The 20190-nt window shown below is 47.8% G+C and overlaps 1 protein-coding gene across 9 annotated transcripts in view; it reads left to right on the forward strand.

The window, feature by feature from the left end:
• Positions 1-1356: 1356 nt before the first annotated feature.
• Positions 1357-20190, forward strand: part of MEP-1 (zinc finger protein MEP-1) — a 21939-nt gene continuing 3105 nt past the window's right edge. The window contains exons 1-8 of one of the 9 annotated variants that reach the window (XM_086989971.1): positions 1357-2834; positions 6431-6629; positions 12453-12637; positions 12824-13110; positions 13539-14627; positions 15422-15697; positions 16084-16204; positions 18007-18846. In XM_086989971.1, the coding sequence (XP_086846097.1) occupies positions 12529-12637; positions 12824-13110; positions 13539-14627; positions 15422-15697; positions 16084-16204; positions 18007-18846 (2722 nt within the window). In that variant the 5' untranslated portion in view covers positions 1357-2834; positions 6431-6629; positions 12453-12528. The other 8 variants (XM_022806876.2, XM_086989972.1, XM_022806878.2 and 5 more) reach the window with 8 other exon arrangements.

Below are 20190 nucleotides of genomic sequence, written 5' to 3' on the forward strand. Positions count from 1 at the left end.
GTACCTACATATAGCAATGACTTTACCGTTTATATAGAGCGGTAGAGTGTAAGGGGAAACTTATCGCTTACGGAACTCAAATCAGCGCGTCCTAAGAGAAATTGAAGCGTGACTCGATGTTTTTTTACTACGTTCGTATACTGTTACGCTTTTGACGTCTGAAACGATGACCCCGCTGTCACGTCTTCGCCACTCGTCATATTATCCCAAGTGGCGGTTTTTCCTATACTATTTGTCTCTTGTAGGTTACCTTCAATGAAGCATTAATCATTGCTGATGCATAGTTCCAACCCACAAATGCAGGCCATCATTTCCTATATGCCATAACATGATTCGTATCACATGACGTGGCTGGCCAAATGCCGTACGCACAACCCCGGCAACGATTTTTGTACATTAAAAAATCTAGATCCCCTTATGCGTTCTGGAGAAATGGCTGTCCAGTGAGCAGCATTTCAGGGCCCCACTCAGACCCCTCGGTTTACATCGCAGCAGAAGCAGACGGCCACCACCATCATCAGCATCACCCTCAGCGCCATCATCACGCCGCTGCTGCGGCCGCTACAGGGTTGTGCTTCCTTGCTCTATAAAGCTATACAGAACTCGCTGCTCGTATCTGCACACATAAACGCAACCTAATAACGAAATACATACACACACAGAGCGACCCCGACAAACGCGCACGCGGCCATAGATTCAAGACCAAGACCGTAGCCTTCGCCGCCAGCGGCGGCACCATTTCTCTTTCTCCTTTTCTCGCCCATTCGGTGACGTCTTCGTGCCAGGCCGCCGCTGTTCGGCTATGGCACCAACAGCAGCGGCAGCAGCAGCAGCGGCGGCGTCGTCGTCATCGTCATCGTCGTCGTCTCGACTCAGCAACTCAAGCAAACGACGAACGAAACCAACTGCTCTTACGATGACGACGACAACGACCAAACGCCATATAGCCAGCCGGCCAGCCATCTATGCTTACTGGAGATCGTGGCGCCCCCCACCAGCCATCGTCACGCTAGCAGACGACATACGCTTGCCCTGGCTTGGTCTGTTGTATTGGCGGCGGCGGCGGCGGCCCGCTGCTCTGTTGTTGTTCGCTCCAGTTGTTCTACTCGCGCTCGTCGTCGTAACGTTCGTTGCTACTGCTAATGCCAAGTGCCGGCTGCGGCTTGGTGGGTGTTTCCCCTCGCTTGCATTTTCTCTCTCCCGTGCTCTCCCTTCGTTTGTCGCGCTTTCTCACCCGCCGCAGGCCGCTGTGTTCGGCCGGAATGGCGGCAGCGGTTCTGGCAACGGCGGAGTCTTTGGCGGCTGCAGAAACAGCATCACAACTATCTCGTGGCTATAGCCGCTGCTGTAGCGGCTGCTATTTGCTCGTTGTTGGCTGGTTCAGCTGCGCCGCCGGCGACGGTGGCGGCGGCGGCAGCAACGGCTGTTGATGCTGCTGCTGATTCGTGGTGCTGCTCTTACCGCTGTTGTATGTAGGCAGCCGCGCTGCCGATACCAGCAGCCAGAGTTCGTCGTTCCGTCGTTGTCCTCCTCCTCGTCGTCGCTGTGGCAGTAGTCGTAGTGGTAGTCGTAGTGGTAGTGGTGATGCCAGTGTGGTGGTGGTGGTGGTGGTCGTTGTCGTCGTCGTCGTCGTCGTCCAGAAGCAGCAGGAGCAGGAGCAGTCGCCGAGTGTTAGCAGGTACAGCCGCAGCAGAGTTCAGTGTTGTCGTCTATCGCAGGCGGCGGCAGTGGCAGCCGCGGCAGGACAGCGAAGAGAGACGAGTGGTAGTCAGTCGATCGTCAGTCGTTCGGGTCCGTTCGTGCTAATATTCTTCTTTCTGTATCTTACTACTGTACATTCGCGTGTACAGATCGACTGAGTATAGTCGATCTTGTGCGTGTGCCCCTCTGCCCGTTTGTCTTTGTTTGCATGTGTATGTGCGTGCGAGCGTGCGTGCGTGCGTGCGTGTGTGTGTGTGACAATAAAGTAGGAAGCCTGTCCGGTTCAATCTCGTCGCTCGGTCGCCTGCCTGAGTGCCGCCCGCTCGTTCGTCCCTTCGTTGGATCGTTGTGTCTCTGTGCGTATTCGTGGTTGTGTGACGTGTGAGAGCGCCTCGTCAATTCGGCGGTGCTGCTTCTGCTGCTGCTGCTGCTGCTGCTGCAGCAGGTCGACTAGTTTTTCCTACTATTACTGCTGCTGCTGTTATAACTACCAACCATTATAAACCATTACTAATACTGGTGCAACTGTAACTACCTCGGCTGCTAAGGCAGCCTCCGCCGCTGCCGTTGCCGCTACGGAGTCAATAGCCGTATCGGTAAAAAGTGCTCTTGCTAGCCGTGTACAGCGAGCTGGTGGTACGTTCAAATTGTCATAGGGCTCAGCACATATAACGACACACTATTCACCACTATATATATATACACATATATATAGATATAAACATATACTGTAATACAAGAACAGTTGTATTCGCCGTGTTCGGTACCTTCGGTGGTGTCAGCGATTGTGTTCGTGCACATCAAGCAACAAAGACTCGAAGAAGAGAGTGTGAGTTTAAAAAGTGCTACGTCCAGGAGTGTGTTTGGTGTGGGACAGCGTTCGGTTAGGTTCGTTTCGGTTACGCTGCTGCCGCCGCCGCCGCTGCTGCTGCTGCTGCTGCTGCTGCAGTAGTCACCGTCGCCGCTGTTGTGGCAAAGCCTCAATGAATGTTGTTTGTTAGGCAGTCCCCTGTGTTTCTTTCGACTGCTTGGCCCATCACCGCCGCCGTTGTCGTCGTCGTCGTCGTCGTCGTCGTCGTCGTCGTCGTCGTCGTCGTCGCCGCTGGCAGTAGTGAGCGCTGCTATTGCTGCTGGTGAGTCTCGATTATGTACACAGCACCTCCCCTCGACCGCTGGCGTTCGAGAGGTGAGGAGCTTTTGTGTCACTTGTTTTACTGATCTTAGTTGAAGTACTCTGTGTGTGTGGATGTGGTTAGCTGTGTGGACGTATGTGAGCGCCTGGGGGCGGTTTGCGGGGTCCGGCAAAGAGAGGGTGCTCCATGGTGCAGATGTTAACACGAACCCCCGACGTGGGGACACAAACTGAATTGACTCTGCTGAGAATACGGAACACGTCCGCCGGCAAAAAAAAGCACAATATTTGTGGCGATGGTAAGCGAGGATTTCGATGCTGATCGATGAAACCGATTCTGCAGTAGTGCGTGTATAGTTCCAGCCGAAATTCACTAAGAACAACACGGCGTACACATGTACTCATGATCCTCATGGATTTCTACGAGGATTTTTCGTTGGCTGTGAAATGGGGTAGAGTTGTAAGTTGTAGGCAATGACGTGGTCGTTGCGAGTGATACTATTGCTGCTGGAAGAAATAAGTGTGCCAAAGTTGGTGACCGATTTGCTGTGTGCTGGTCAACAACCCACCGAGACGACACAGCAACAAAGCATTCTACATGACACATTATAGACTTGGGACGATTGAGAATTGACACTGGTTTTTCAGAAAAAACGTTCTGTATGTTGTGTATCTGGAGTTCTATTGAGAGACTCGAGCTAGAACATCGTTTGCTAGTGTTTTCAGTTTCCCTGGACACTGTAAATTGTTGTGGACAGTGGTGTTCGGTTCTTGATCTTTATATGTTTGAATTGAATTTCCAATAAGCGGTTGTTTTTATTCAGTGTATACCGTGGTTCTACGGGAGTTGTTAGAGCAATGCTGGCTCAGCTGAGTAATCGACAATAATAATAGTTCTATGTCATTGCACGCATGAGACGAAGGACCGTGCCGGTGGCAGTGCTGATAGTTGCTTTGACTTTTATTCCAGCTGACGTCAAGCGAATTTTTGGGTATTAATCTGGATTGTGTCGCTTGCAGAAAACGCAGCGGCTGTTTGCCTTCAAGCAAAGCAGACAAGTACGACGAATCACAATTACAATGCAAATGTCACGTACAAATTGCATTCTACCCAGCTGACAAACTCCCCACTCTAAGTGCTCGATACCTGTTTCAAATTTTTGCCGAGCACGGTAAATTAGTACATCTTGATTCATTTATTTAGGCTTTGCTGAAACCTCCAGAATCCTGAGAGCATGACACTGCGTCGGGCAATGGTAACGCATCCAAGACCCAGAATTTCCTTAGCCTGTGGTATTTACCTAAGTTAGATCGTGAGCTATAAGATTAAGATTCGAATCAGCAGGTAACGCTGGGAAGCCTGCTGAATAATAGGGAAACTTCATCTTGTTTCAGTGTAGCATTGGGCAGCTGGCGGGCGACGGCGTCGGTCAATCCGATACCACCACAGCCACCAGCAACAAACCGCCCCGGGGGCCCTTCAGCAAGAAGTCACAGTAACAGTGAATGCAGTTACAACAGCACACAATCGTTTGTGTGAGTGGTGAGTTTGCTGTAAATATGGCCGTGTCTATGGATTAGGGTATAAGTGTCTGTGTCGATTTGTGTGCTGTGCTGTGCGGTGCGGTGCGCTGTGCCGCGTCGGACACAATTTCTCTGTCGCCGCCGGCCTGCCTGCCTGCCTGCCTGCTTAGCCAGCCAAGCAGCCTACAGCATCAGCAGCATCAGCGGCCTGCAGCAGCAGCATCAGCGGCCTGCAGCAGCAGCACCAGCGGCCTGCAGCAGCAGCAGCAGCGAGCGGCAGTCAGTGCGGATAGCAATCGAGCTCTGGTTGGTTGGTATCCGCAACATGGCGGCGGATTTATCCGCAAAACGCTATAGCATCCGCGGATAGTCACCCCTAGCGAGCCGGGCTCCTAGCGAGGGAAGACCGCCGAACAGCCCAACAAACAGTGAGCCGCACACCCGAGACACAGACGAAACGTACAGGCACAGCCCGATAGACAGACAGCAAATAGCCAGACAAGCAGCAGGCGCTCGGTTGCTCACTCGGGTCTTTCGTTCGTTGGTTCGCTCGTCGATAGTCACTCACTCACTCACTCACTCGCTGGTTGCTGCGACAGCGCACAGGGCAGCGGCGGCGGCGGCGGCGGCAGCGGCGGCGGCGACGACAACGACGACGACGGCAGCAGCATCATCAGCAACAGCTATAATAACAACTACGATTACAATTGCTAATAGTAGTCGTAGTAGGGGTGGCAGTGAGTCGTGCGTAGTCTCCACACAAACAGAAGGCCGCCCACTGTTTGCCACTAGCACAGTTGCTGCTGCTGCTGTTGGTGTTCGTTTATCGAATTGGCCGGCGACAGGCGGTCATCGGTGATCGCTAGCAGTCAGGAAAAATCGCAACAGTTTTCCCTGAAAACGTTGCCGCAGCGGCGGCGGCGGCGGCGGCAGCTGCAGTAGCGGTGACTGCTTCAGGCGAAAAACGTGTCAGGAGAGTTTGTGCTGCTGCTGCCAGTAGTGTTTAAGCTGCGTTTCTTCTGCTACTGCTGCTGCTACTGTTGTTGTTGTTGTTGCCGCTGTTATGGTGCTGTGTATAAGTGTGCGTGACCCCTTGCCCCTGTGTGCTATCGAAAAGAGTAGCGAAACGAGTGTAGCAGTCAGAAGCTTGGAAAAGAGTGTTGTTGTTTCTTCTCATGATTTCCCCCCTTCATTCTTCAGTCTGATCATTGTGGAGTTGGCTGGAGTGAGTGAGTGCCGTTGCTGCGTTTGATAAGTTGCCGTGCCAAACCCCACCCGGGGAGTACGGCAGGAAGTTTCGAGTGTGACTCGTGGATACATAGATGGTCGTGCCGTGCTTTGTCGTCGTGCCTTCCGCTGATTTCATGCTGCGTGCCGGCGTGCTGCCATACTGGCACTCTGTTCTAGCCCGGCGGCGGTTGCTTCAGCCAATCCTCAAACCGAATCTCGAATGTCGTCGGTATCCTGTGTGAGTGTTCAAGCAGGAACAAGGGGTAGGGTAACCGAAATCTACGCAGTATTTGTGGGTAAGCCAAAGGGGGTTTGAGCTTGTTGGAAGTGTGGGCAGCAATAGGGCCGCCAGCCTGTCTTGCCCCACGAAGCAATCGAGAACGCTACTGTACTACATACTGTGCTGTGCTGTGGTGTTGCTTGGTCGCCGGCGGGTTGTGTGATCCGGTGCTGTTGAGGAGGCTATTGCCGCTGCTGCTGTCGTTGTCGTCGCCGTCGCCATCGTCGTGGTCGTACGAAGTGGTCAATCGCTTGTACCTGGCGATAGCTGTGATCGTTACCCTAGTGGTCCTGATGATATTGGTGGCGTCTGGCCACTACCATCGTTATCACGTTCCGTTGCCGCTGCTGTTAGGTTTAGGACTCGGCGTTGGAGACCCCGCTGCTGCCGCTGCCGGTGGCCAGCGTAGCAGCAGCAACAGCAACTACTAGTGGTGATCAGTGAAGCCGAGCGTCTGTGATTGTCCTGATTCCTCGTCAACGAACTCTAGTTAACGTATTGCTAGTGGGAATAGAGGTAGCAGTTAAAGTACTAAAGGCAGTTAATGTGTATCTATTTGACAGGTGCTTCGTGCGTACAGTGGCGGGAGGTAAAACATGTGAATTTGTGAATCTGTGATTGTCGACTGTTACTACGACGATAGATGGAACAATGAGAAGTGTCACGCTGGGATTGATGTTCGCTGTTCGTCGCCGTGTTCGGTTTGTGTTATTTTGAAGGGATCTTCGACCGTTCCGTGTTGTTGCTACTGCCTCAATTATTGTGAGTGCGTTTGCGGTGTGTTGTTATTGCCTTGGAATATACTGTACTTTGTCCATAGTAATATGTGGATTTCGCGAGTAACATTTTGTGGACAGCTTTTTTAAAAATTCACCGTGATTCCTGCTGTTGATATATTATTCGTGTCCGATGATAGTATGCCACCACTGAGGTTGGGAATGCTGCCCAGCTAGTTTGTCGATTGTCTGTACTGATATGTGGAAGTGTTGATGGGGCAGATTTGTTTTAACACTGTTGTCCTTCTAGGGGCCCAAACCCCAACAACCAACAATAAACAGTCCGTCAGTCATTGGCGTTATGGTAAATATGAAGTGCTTGCTGTAAGCAGAACAAGTAACACATGAGAAGAATTGTGCAACAGTTAGGTGATATGGTGTTGCGTTTAAAAAAATAAAGTTGAATTCTGAAACCTGAACTGATTGAAAGGATCGTAAGTTTCAACGGCGTGCTTCCGAGACCTCGCGGGTTGAAACGTATCGAATCCAATGTTGTGGTCGAAGCCAATATACGCGTGCTGCCCGATGGTCTGTAAGTTTGCGTGTAAGCTGAGCAGATTGGTGTCTGACGCAGTGTCTCCTGGGGGCCAATGTCTTTAATAGAAAAACTTGCTTGCCTACGTCAGACGGGTTGCGTATAGTATATTGGAGCAGCCTTCGGAGTCGGTCCTGCTCAACGCGTCTGGTGGCACTGAATCGATACCACGTACATAGACGCTACCGTCACTAGTTACATAGCATTCACCTATGAGTACTAGTGACGTGTGGGCTCCGCGAGAAAGCCTTCTTTGAATTAAGAGTGCGAGTATAGCTCATTGTCATGAATCTTTGTGGCATTCTTTAGAGAGAGGAGTAGCCGGAGATATTGGAGGCTACCAGGTGTTTCAACGAGACAATGTGGCGTGTCGCATGCTAGTCGCTGCGGTATACAATGCAAATGAAACATTTGTAAAATGAATCATAGCCTTCATTTGCGCTATTTTTGGAGCGTAGGTTCTTTTCAGTCGGTAGCCAGGACCGTAAAAAGACTGACCAAACAGTGAGCGTGAGCGTGTCAAAGAACCCTGGTCGGCCTAAATACCCATCCAGTTTGCAGTGCTTCGGAAATTGTCGTCGAGTGGAATCTTCTAGCATGCTAGCGATTCGCTATTCCAATTTTCGACACGTTGTTTTCTACGATCTCTTGTGATCTGTTGTCAGCAATACTTTGTCAATGATTCCCATTAGCGCATCACTTCTATTTTCATGCCCTTCTACTGTGTCAGTATAGTGCTATAAGTGTAATATCGTTATTAGCCATTCACTAGTGAACCCTTTTCTGTTTCTGCTATCGGCGGTGTTGCCGTTATTTCGCTGCCGATCCTTTTAGATAGTATTGGTTAAATAATGTTGGGTAAAGTAACCGTACCAAGCCGTGTCCCCATCAACCAGTCAGTGCCATAACAGACCAGCCAGATCTGACCAATAACGACCAGAGTACCACTCACTCTGCACAATTCTTCCTGATCCCTAGGCGAAAACTGCAGTTGCCATTGCCGCACCGCCTGTAACGTCAGATTATTAGCATTGTAATACGTGTTAGTTCATCGTTATGCTAGAGGTTGTTGTTTACCTATTATATTGCGTGTGCTGCTATCTATAATGATGATGCAGATGACAACAATGACGCTGGTGATGATTTAAAAAATCAGAATACGTTGTTGCTGCAACGTCAGAAACAACAGTATGAGGGTAGGACAAGTCGTCATTATTTCTTAGCGGTAGCTGTTGCTGCGGTGGTAATCAATGGGTGGTTTTCATTTCGTACTCTTCATCGTTGTGTCTTCTCGTTGGCGATGCTGTTGTCGTTATCAGATGAACACCTTATGTTGTTGTTTTTAGTTTCTGCTAGTCGTCCTGCGCTGAGCAGACCGGCTCCCCACTGCCTGCTGCCTGTTCTGCGAGATTTGCGACTGCGAGGCGCTGCAGGCTTTGTCCTTCATTGGTGTTGTTTTTGTCGCGACGTTGTTGGCAATGTGCAACTCCCCGGGAAACAACAACAACAACAGCAACCAGCCACCAACAACAACAACAAAAACAACAAGAAAAGGATTCAGGTCTACTTTGAGTTATGTCGGCCGTGGCAGTGGTAATAACGATATTTAGGTAGATGGCTGGTATTGTGAATGTTGTTGGTTCAGAGATCGCTGAGGAGCGGATTTGCCAGATTCGATCGGAGCGAGTCCGTGGCTCTTCTGCTGTCGGGACTTGAGACGCTTGCTGCACAGAACGCCCACAGCAGCGCCGCCACAGTCGGCAGTGGAAGAAGCATGAGCCTTCGATGCGTGTGCTTTTCGTGCCACGACTGCTGTTGCTTCTGGTCGGAGGATTGGGCCTGGCCTGGCCTGGCCTGGCCGGGCTACGGCGCTGTGGCAATACTACTGTGATTACTGCTAACGTAGGTTACCCTGGACTGCTGTTGTGAACATGGAACTGTTTCTCCCAAGAGCACTAAGAGAATGATAGCGGCGAGAGCGGCAGCAGCAACGGCGTTGAACGAACCAGGCACCGCACAACAACAACAACAGCAGTACCGAAAACGTCAATTCCTTCTTCGCCATCGACGTTCGAGTAAACACACATGAAGTGACGGCGGCGCCGGCGGGTGTAACAGCCAGCGAACGACGCCGATGTTGTTATCGTCACCGTTGTAGAAGAGCCCCGCGCCACCTCATTATTACGACTATATTACAAACTATATAATATTATACAGTACCATTTGACGTAGTGGTAGTAGACTATCAGCATTAGTACTTTTGGTGGTGGCGATTATAGCTGCCGTCAACGGCTACCACGTAAGTTGATGGGGGACCAACAGCACGACGACAACGACGGCCATCGCCGTTGCCATGACCGGCTCCATCGCCACTATGTTATTGCCGGTAATAGCGGACGCAGCAGCGGGGTAGTGGAAGGATGGATGAGCCAAATTGTGCGGTGATTCGCAGCGGTCCCGGTCGCTCGGTTAGTTGTCGTCAGCAGCAGTCACTTCATGAAGTCGCCGTCGCCGTCAACAAGAACGCAGATGGCGCCGACAACGTCAGGCAGCGCCGGCGGAAGTGACAGCACAACCAGCGTGGACCAATGGGGGGACGTAGGATGGTGGCAGCGACGTACAGAAACGATGAACTCCGCAGTTGAATCGTTATTGCTGTCTGTTGTCGTTGTTGATGCAGCTGCTGTTGTTGAAGCGCCCGCGCTCATTCACTGCCCCAGCTGAAGCTGTCGGAGCCGAATCGGCTCTTTAACATTTATGCAACAGTGGCAGCATTCTTTGCGCCTAACAGTCTGACGCCGTGTCTTCTACCTACAACTTCTAGTTACTTCTAATTCCTACCTTGGCTTTAGTGCAGCGGGTTCGATTCGGCAAGTCGACTGATTCTATGCTCGTTGACGGAAAGACAGGGAAAAAGTAGTTGCAGCTATGGTGGTTATTGTTATCTAGCAGGCTACCTATGATATCGTGAGTATTTCTTCAGTGATTATCGCACGATTATAAGTGGGACGGGTTGCGTGGTGTACCTGATCATCGGGAACATTCGGAAAATCCTCAAGTAATAACCATGGACTGGTTGCGGAACTAAAATACGAGGGGAAGGGGGGCCAAATTTTTGATGATTATTGAAATAGTGTGACAACAAACCGGAAACAAAGAACTTACGATTCGTTAGAATACAGATTATTTTTCAAATATCGAATGAAAGTTTAGCTATTCTGCATAGAAAAAGAGCTAAAAAGAAACTACTTTTTATTGGACAGTACTTCTGTTTTGTCTGAGCCTCTCTTTACTCTACGTCTCTCCTCCAAGCTCCAATTACTGCTGTAACAATTAGTATTATCAGATGCGGATAGACCATCACTTCATCATCAATATAAACCGTTTTTTTTACAGTAAGCCCCTTTCAACTCAAAACCTCTCCTAGTGCTGCATCTGCTTGATTCTTAAATCGGCCGACAAAAAACCTGACCGCAACTTATTGCCGCAATTACAGATGTCCGCTTCGATATGTTTGTGATCCTCTTAGCGACTAATTTGCTAATATCGGACTAGATCTGCTGTGATTACGGCGAGCTTGGAGGTCAAGAATGGCTAGAACTAAATCTGAACCAGCCAACGACAACAACAACAACAACAGCAGCAGCAGCAGTAACCCCTCTGCTGCACTATACCGCAATGAAACGACGGATGTGCAGATGACTGCGTCGCCGCCATGTTGGCCGTTGCTCGGGTCACTCATCACGGCTCGTTCTGCCTCCACTGCTGTGGTTGGTACTCGGAGACGGAGTGTCCCGTCCCGTTTCATATCCCCTTTTGCTGCTGCTGCTGCAACAGCAGTCAAGGCTCTAACTGGCTGTGCTGTGAGAAAGCGGTGCTGCGGCCGTGCTTTTCGATGGCATCGTTGTTGGTTCTGTTGTTGTCGTGGTCTGTGTTGCCGCTGGGTTGCTTGTCTCTGCTGTGTCCGCTACAATAGCACTAGCAGCAACAAGGCTGCGTCTGCCTGCCTGCTTGCGTTTTTGTTGTTATTGCTGCTGCTACTGCTACCGCTCAGCGGTTCGTCTTTCAGTCCGCCGCGGTCGACAACAGCCATCATGTCGGTGCTGTTGCTGTTATTGTTGCCCGTTGCTTGTGCTTGCTTCGTCGGTCGCACACTCGCCTGCAGCGACGGCGGCGGCGGCGGCGGCGGCGGCAATGGCGGTGGTTGCTTGGTTGCGTTTGGGTCGGCGTCGGTGGGCTCTGGCGATCGCTCGCTCGCTTAGAAGGAGTGGGAAAGGGGGTTCTCTAGGAGTAGTCGTAGTAGTGTGTGTCGTAGTTGTGATGAATAGATATAGTAGCTCTATTCTTCCCTTTCTCTTTGTTGCGATATAGAATAAAATAGGATTGCCGCTACCTCCGTCGTTGCCTCTGTACTCAGTGTACATATCTCTCTATCTCTTTAACCTGTATGTCGACATTCATATATATGTATATATATTCATCATATATATATATATATACATATATATATATATAACATATATGACCTAGGTGGTATTGACAGTAAATGTCTGGCCACGTGTGGGCTGTCTGTTTGCTAGCGTCGATATCTTGTTGTCCCTGAATGCGAATCTTTGTGACTGCGAAATAGTTCAGGCTCATGTGTGTGTGTCTCTATATATATATATATATATATATATATATATATAATATTACGTAAAATTTGTACGCGCTCAAGTAACCGACCGCATGCTGAAGCTTTCAATGCGACTAATGTTGACTATATAAACGCCGACCCTGGTTCAGTTAGCAGCTTTTGCCGTCATAAAAGTTAACAGGCCACACGCGTGTTGAAATAAAAAGTGATATAATGACTATTTCATGTGCCAGTGCTAAAAATGTACTGGCGTTTCTCCAATGAGGGCCCTTGTTATTGCAGACCCGTTGCTGCATGCGATGGGAAAAATGGAGCGTATACTGAGGTGTTTTGCGATGCGATATCCAATAATACAAATAGTAACATAAAGTTAGGTTGGCGAAGAGTTCACGCAATTAAGTTAGCGCTCCTAAATTTTGTATATTTCAATTACATTAATTATTATAGTACACATTAAAATTAAAAAAACGAACCATATGTACAAAAACATAAGTCGGGCGTTACATAGGATGTAACGCAGTTTTTACTATATATTGATTCATGCTTCATTTATACTATAATCAACACCAAATGTTTCTGATGAAAAATATGTCTCTCTGATTATGGTTCAGTTCTTTGATTTTCGTTTGTTGTTACAGAATTGGAATGAACATCTAACACGGTAGGGATAGCGGTACTGCTGACCAACGAATTGTACATTGAAAATCTGGCAGGATGGTTTCCTCTGCGAGTGCCGTAGAGGAGGCCGCTCTGAAGAACGGGCTTTCCCTTAAGACCAAGATGGCACAAGAGGATGAGAGCCCGACGGGATCTGTGAAGAACGGTAGGATTTCGTACCAAACTGCACTTATATCCCTTAGTGGTTTGCTTCTGCTCTATTCGGTTGTTTTCAAAAGGGTTCCATATTTATCCATTTGAAATTTGTTTAATTGGTGGCAAGTAGACTTTCATGCACTTTAGGTCATATTATTTTTGTCGGCTTGTCTTGCTGTATGCTACTATAATATAGGTGTGGCCACTGATGAAAGCTCGCAGAACTCAATCACATCCGAAAAAGATAAGGATAAAGCGGCTCAAAATGGCGCTGCTACGAACGGCGAACACAAAACGGGCGACATAGAAGCCGAGGATGAAGATTATGAAATACAGGAATTTGACGAGCCTGAGGAACCTGTAGTTGTTATCGAAGACGACGATGACGAGGTTCCGCCTGAACGAGAGACACGGGCTGATGATAACTCAGCTGTTAAGAAAGAGAAAACGGAAGAAGGTGACGTTGAAATTAAAGAAGTCAAGGTAGGTTCATCAAGAATAAACGATTTCGCAAAAGTTCGCAAGTGTTCTTCGCTGTGTGTCGTTTACAAACACTTTGTTCCCAAACAGTTGGCTGTATGATAAAGCAACATTTTGAATTACTGCCGCCGCTTATAAGTAGCAAATGTCTGATATGGGAAAGAAACATGACTTCGCCCTATGCTTATCCGGAAATTTTCACACAAGACTTCATGATAAATAACGTATTCTAATTTTTAGGAGCTTTCGAAATTACAAGTTTTTCGAAAGGTTTTTAAAGGACATGCGGCCGAAAAAGTTGAGTAAGCGATGTTTAAGTTGTCGATCGGTTGTAAAGACAGTTAGTGATAGCCATTTCAAACTTCTTCCCTTCCAACATCGATCTAGCATAAGCTATTTATAGATGGAATATTGATGTTTTGTTGTCTTAGGAGGACACCAAGATGGAGGTTAAGGCTGAGATTAAATTGGAAAAGCCTGAAGTAAAGGTAGAGAAGCCTGAAAAGGCGGAGAAAACGGAAAAGACAGAAAAAACGAAGAAGACGACAGAAAATGGTTGCGATTCAAAGAAGGACTCAGATGAACAATCGGAAAACGATGAGAATCGACCACACATCAAGATCGTACGGGATGTCCGTAGACTGGACAAAGGCCTGCCGAAATTCCTCCGTCGACGAGTGAAAGTTGGCCAATGGACGCCATGCGATATGCCGAAAAATGGCGAATTTAAAATGAAAGACAGTGAAGCACTGGTGGAAGTGCCATCGTTGACGTGTCCGATGTTAATCAAAGAGCGCGATGTTTTCGCGCGCCGCGTCAAGGATGGAAAAGTAATTCCGCCGAAGCCACGGAAAGCTCCGACGCATCAGCCAAATCAGTTCAAGCTCGGACAAACTTCCGTCGTCGACTTCTTTACGAGCTCGGCCGGCGATTTTCTAATGCAAATTGGCCTTGATCGGGTTAGCGAACACTACAACAAGGAACAGATCAAGGCTAAGGAACGAGAAATGCGTCGACACGGAAGGTCTGCCGAACTGCTCGAATCTGCAAAAAAGCACGCGGAAGACTTTCAAAAAAGCAAGGCACGTAATGCCGCCTTTCATCATAAACTCAAGCGTTGCCAGACGTGCGATTTCAAAACAGAGTCTCAGATGGTTCTTGAGGGTCATCTACTCACGCCGCATTTTACGCAACGGCGCGAGTTGCAATGCTCGTTCTGCCCATTTATTACGCGCGACGCCAAGGCCATCATCTTCCATATGGAGGCCCACCACAGTAAGGTGCCGGTCATGGAGCCGCCCCCGCAGTTCTACGAGTGTCCATTCTGTCCCTTCGAGACCAACTTGAAAAACAAAGCCGGCACGCATGTAAATCGCTGTCAGCGCTATTTCAACAACAACGTCAATCAGAGTCCTGGAAATGACTTCCAAGCGCCGGGCATGACGTCGAAGCCCATTACAAATGAAGATATCAAGATGTACGAGAAATTCTTCATCGCCTTAACACAAGCCAAGAATCAGGTAGGTTTCTCAAATTATTATATATTTTCAGTGGAAGCATGTAAATGGCGTACCGGCTTACTCGTATTTATGAATTTTACGACTAGCTTTTTTTATTTACTTTTACTAAGTAAATCGTTATTTGATGATTGCCGCTTGTAAGCTAGTGCATACACGAGGACACATTTAACTTCCGGAAAACTCCTTTAATATCGAAAATGTTGTATACTATAGGTGTTACCTTTAATAGTCTTTCGACTTGTTGGCATATCAGCTGCGCTCATGTTGAATTTCGCTTATATTGCGTCATGGATTTGTTTCACATGCTATTTGTCGTTTATTATATGCCTGTATTTATCCTAAAAAAATCTGGCTCTCGTTGGCCTTTACGCTCTATATGTACAGTTAATCTGGATCGTACACGCACAATGGCCAAGATTAAAAATCTTCGCATTCATGGCATGTTGGTGGAAATTGATTTTTTCATTATTGAAAATTATTCAACGATCTATTGTTGTATGTCTTGTATCTTCTGGTATTTACATCATGCTTGAATATAATAGGCCACAAAAATTAGGCTTAACTATTTTTGAGTATCATTCTTGTAAGAAGAATTATTACCTTCTGTAAATGTGTTTAGCGTCATACGGCATCATCAATTCTATCAGCCGCTATAGGAATTTGCCTGATTAAATTTTTTCACTTATTATTATCACCGGCCGCATTCTCTCTCTTTACGTTAACTATTTCCCGTCTGTTTTACAACACTCTTATTCATGACTTGATTTTCTTTTGTAAAACTCACCTGGTTACAGGCCGCTGCCCAAGCCGCCCAAGCCGCTCAGGCGGCCTCATCTGCTCAACAGCGGCAGCAGTTGCTTATGGCTGCTGCGGCAAGCCGTGGCAACAATTCCCGCGGGGGTACGAATGCTATTTACCAGCAACTACAAAATTTAGCTACTCGGCAGGGAACCGCAGCCGGTCGTACGAGCAACCAGGCCGGCCAAGGACGGGTGCAACAACAACAGTCCCCTAACGTCTCTCAGGCCAGCCTACTGCAACAGGCCCAGGCGATGGCCCAAGCTGCAGGGGTGAGGATTAACTATTTTAACTATTTAAAAATGTTATTTTCATTATTCTAGTAAGACGTCAGTCTTATTAGAAAATTCACAGCGCATATATAAAATATATGCGCTGTGAATTTTGCGCATATACATGCAGTATCATACAAACATACTGTTGACGATGCTGACGCAACAAATAATTATTAATTATTGTTAGATTAGCTAAATTATCGTATTTTGTTGTAGAAAGGCCGTGGGGCTTACACCCGATACATGCTTGCACTTCCCATCGGTTCAGTTCGAGCTACCAAGCTTAAGCTGTATTGAAATCGTGCAATGATTCAACCTGCCTCGAAGATGGCATATTGCTAAACGTTGTACGATTGTTATGCGTGCTTTTTATTGAATACTAGGCGGCAAGTCTTCTAAATGGAGCAGGTGGTGCGAATGGCGGCCTTTCTTCCCTCGCTCCGCACAACAGGGTGTCAGCTGCAGCAGCAGCGGCTAACCTGGCACGTATTCCTCAACAGCAAGGTAAGTCAAATGGCAATTGTATTCACGTCAACATTTGGGAACTTTATCGACAGCTAGACCAAACTTTTATCTGCCGCTCAACTATTAATCATATTGAATGCTCTTTTCTCGTCTTAGGCTTAAATGGCTGCTCCAGGCCTCTTATCATCGTACGTATGAGTACGTAGTCGGATTGTTTACGCTGTCTGTCTGTCTGTCTGTCGGTGTGTGCTTGTGTGTGACTGATCACTCAATATATTTGAATAAAAATAGGCGTGAGTCTGGATCAGAATGTCGGATATGGACACAGTTTTATAAACGTTTCTTTATACACAATTTGTGCTACGAGTCGTTAATTTTTTATAATTATCTTGGGCTGGTATTTGTCGTTTTGTATACAGTAAGCGGCAGAAGTCTAGGGAGTAAAGCTTCCGCCCTGTTCAACTGTATTTTATGAGACTCGGAAAATTTTGAACTAATGAATGCATTTGAACTTTTTTTTTTATTTAGCCGGAGCATAACATTATTCTAGCTTAACGTGTTAAGCTTACCCCTCTTACCCTCGTCCTAATCCCTTGAACTCCCGTTAGTACCTCAGATATACTATAGAGATCACAATAAACAATATTGTAATTGTTAAGCCTAACCAGTTGGTCTCTTCAGCGCATCTCAAGGCCCTGTTTGCAAAATTGGGCAATGATTCAAGCTTCAAACTGCACGTATTTAAACGTGGCTGTCGGTGCTATAATGAACAGCAATGAACGGACTGAGAACGTGATTGTTGCTAAGCCGACACAATTTACCAATATTTCATATTAAATATAAGCTACAAGAGCCGTTAATGCCACCATAAAAGAACACGGAAGATTTTGCCGACGTTGTTGCTAAGGATCCTAAAACTTTGGATGAAAACTCGGCCATTTTGTGAAGAACAAGAATCGAAGAGTGCACAAACAGCGAGATAAGACCCAATCTTCGATTTGGCTTTTTATTGTATTATGCGCGTTACTATACGTTGCTGCTTAATGATAAATCCAAATGTGTTAACGATAGTTTTTTGGTAGTTAATGTAAGTACGTTAGGCCTGTGTGCGTTCAGATATTATGTTATGTATGTTATGTTAATTAAGAATGATCTATTTTAGTGGGCAAGTAACATTTGCATTTGTTTTCGTTAACTATTAATATCTATTGCCCATCGATAGCCGATATTTCAAGTGATTATATAAAGCTGTGTGCGTGTATCCGACATCGAGTGTTTGTATTTTGCTTGTCAACATTTTAGTTCTTTTGCACCCGTTCGGTCTCTCTCTCTCTTCCCACATTGATTTCTCCACACATTTGCCAAAACCCCTATCGACTCGCTTTCTAAGTGAAAATCAACCAGTCAGTCAATCAGTGGCTACAACTTCCCACGTAACTACGTTCTGCTTCTGCTGCTTCTTGTCGCACTTCTTCCACAACTTCAACTTCTACTGCCTCTACTTCTACTAATTATTATCATCATGAATCTTTCTCAATCTCAGCCCTCAGCGAACACTCAGTTAATCGAATCGCCTCATATCACCACCATCAGCTGCTACTGCTACTACAGCTATCGAGACAGAGAGAAAGAGCCGACGAAACGAAACGTAACGAAAGAACGAATCAAATAGACGTAAAAAGCACGATTGATTGATCGATCAATCGATCGAACCAACGAACGAACGAAAATAACAGCAGACAGTGAGTGATCAGTGAACTAGAATGGGCAGACAGCTATGGTAGTGTCGTGCGCGCGTACTGAGTAGGATGTTGTTGTTGTTGTCTTCTGTTGTTGTACAGATGCGGCCAATGCAGCCATGGCGGCGGCGGCGGCAGCTGCCGCGAGTGCGGGCGCAAGCGGCGTCGGCAGTGTCAGCGGCGGCGTCAGTGGCGGCAGCAGCGGCAGCGTCGGGGCAGGTGGCGTCGCCGGCGGCGGCGTCGCTGGCGGCGGCGCGAACGGAACTTCGGGCACGACGGCTACTGATCCACGGGTAGCTCCCAAAGACCTATATGTTGACGAGTTCGACTACAAGTATAAGTTTAAGCAGTTCTGCGCGGACGGCTCGTCGCGTTGGTGCTGCACGAATCGCAAGTGTAAGGCGGCGTTCGTGATCCCGCGCGGCGAGTCCAAGCCGAGATTCCCTGTCGGTCCCGACATGCATAACCACAAGGCGTACAAAGTCGCTGAGGCGCTGGATCCTGCGAGCAACCCTGGCGCCGCCGTCGCCGCACAGCTGGCAGCCGCCGGCGTCAACATGCAAGCGCTAGCCGCGTTAACCAACGGGGGCACGAACACACAGGCGCTGTTTAGCGCGCTGACAGCCGCTGCCCGGGGACAAGGCGCTCAGAGCGCTCAGGCCCAGGCGCTCCTAGCAGCGTTGGGCGGGAAGGACGCCGCGGCCAACCTGGCCCAGGCGGCAGCTGCTGCAAGCGCCGCAAGTGCTGCCGCTGTAGCAGCTGCCGCAGCAGCTGCAGGAGGTGGTAACCCTAACACTAGCGCATCGGCTATCGCGGCGAATCAAGCGGCGGCAGCGGCCGCTGCTGCTGCGAACGCCGCTGGTGCGGCAGGTAGTCGGGTATCGTCAGGCGGGGTCGACATTTCCGACGGAAGGCTGCCAGACAAGGCTGAGCTAGTGCCAGGTATTACTTGATTCGATGAAAAACGATGAAGTTGATGACAAAGTTGATGTTGAAAACAGAAGGGGGTTGCGCGCGTGCGTGCCTGCATTTCTGTTGCAGGACAGCTGCTCGAGTAGGCTTGGAATCTGTAAAACGAAACGATATATGTTAGGGTCAGAGAACGATAAAGGGAAAGATGTATTTTGTTAAATTTGAGTTTATAATAGTTGAGAAGACGCGTTGGGAAATGAGACAATCATAGATTCTAGAGAGGGAATAACTTGGAAAATGTAGATATATCGCATTAAAGGGTGAAAAAATATGGCGCAGTAGAGCTCTAATCAATTAGCCAGTTAGTGTGAGAATGCTATTGAGTCTCTACATATATATATATATATATATATATATATATATATATATACATATATTACTAATCGAATGGCTTTCGTTCTGTTTTTCGCTTTCTGATACAAGAAACCCTATGACTTTAGTTCTTTCTCTGCCCCGTTTAAGGTACTCTGCGCGAAGAAAGCTTCGCGCTACTGTCATATTGCTTTACCTGTGAGCCTTCTAACTGCTATGCATTTTTGTCTGTACGTGCTTTAAAAGCGGGTGCCTTACGCCCGTTATAGTGTAACAACTTTCTTCCGCGGATAGCCCTTGTTGCTTTCGCTTTCCTCCTCACAAAGGAAAACAAAGTGATCTAAGAGCGTGGAACTGCCTCATAACGCAGTACCTTTAATGGCACAACCTCACAATGTATCACACGCGTCACGCATCTTCACTGTTTCGCCGTAATAGCCTCTGTTTACTACTACTACTACTACTACTATTACTACTATTTCGGCTGCCTTTTGCCATTTCTTTTTCACAACACTAGGTTTGGCATGCTAACTGCTTGAATCGCTGGCACCAATGTGACTACTTTTTCGTTCTGTGGATCGTCGTTCGATTAACACAACAGGCTGGAGTTCACAACCTCACTAACAGTAATAACGACAAGGACAACACCTCGGTTATCAGCGGATTTCTATGGGTAGATAAGGGTATGGCTCCTGCGTGAGAACATGACACGATTCGTGTCATGTAGCTTGGACGAGATGACTGAACTTCACATGTCAGTTGTTCCGCCATATGCTGCACTGACTGCAGTTACTCCTCTTATCTCTGTTTTCGCTGACGTTATCTCACTAACCGCACTCTGTTTCACTGCTAATCGACACTAATCATTCGGTCACCACGAAGGTTAGCACGAATTTCTGCCCAATGAAGGCCATAACCGACCGCGCCGTTGTCATGAGTTGGCAATCGTTGGGGCTGCTTTCAAACCACACCTGTCTTTCGTTTCTGAGAACAGCTCTATAT

Source organism: Varroa destructor, unplaced genomic scaffold (assembly GCF_002443255.2).
Source record: "Varroa destructor unplaced genomic scaffold, Vdes_3.0 BEIS01000005.1, whole genome shotgun sequence".
Taxonomy (NCBI): domain Eukaryota; kingdom Metazoa; phylum Arthropoda; class Arachnida; order Mesostigmata; family Varroidae; genus Varroa; species Varroa destructor.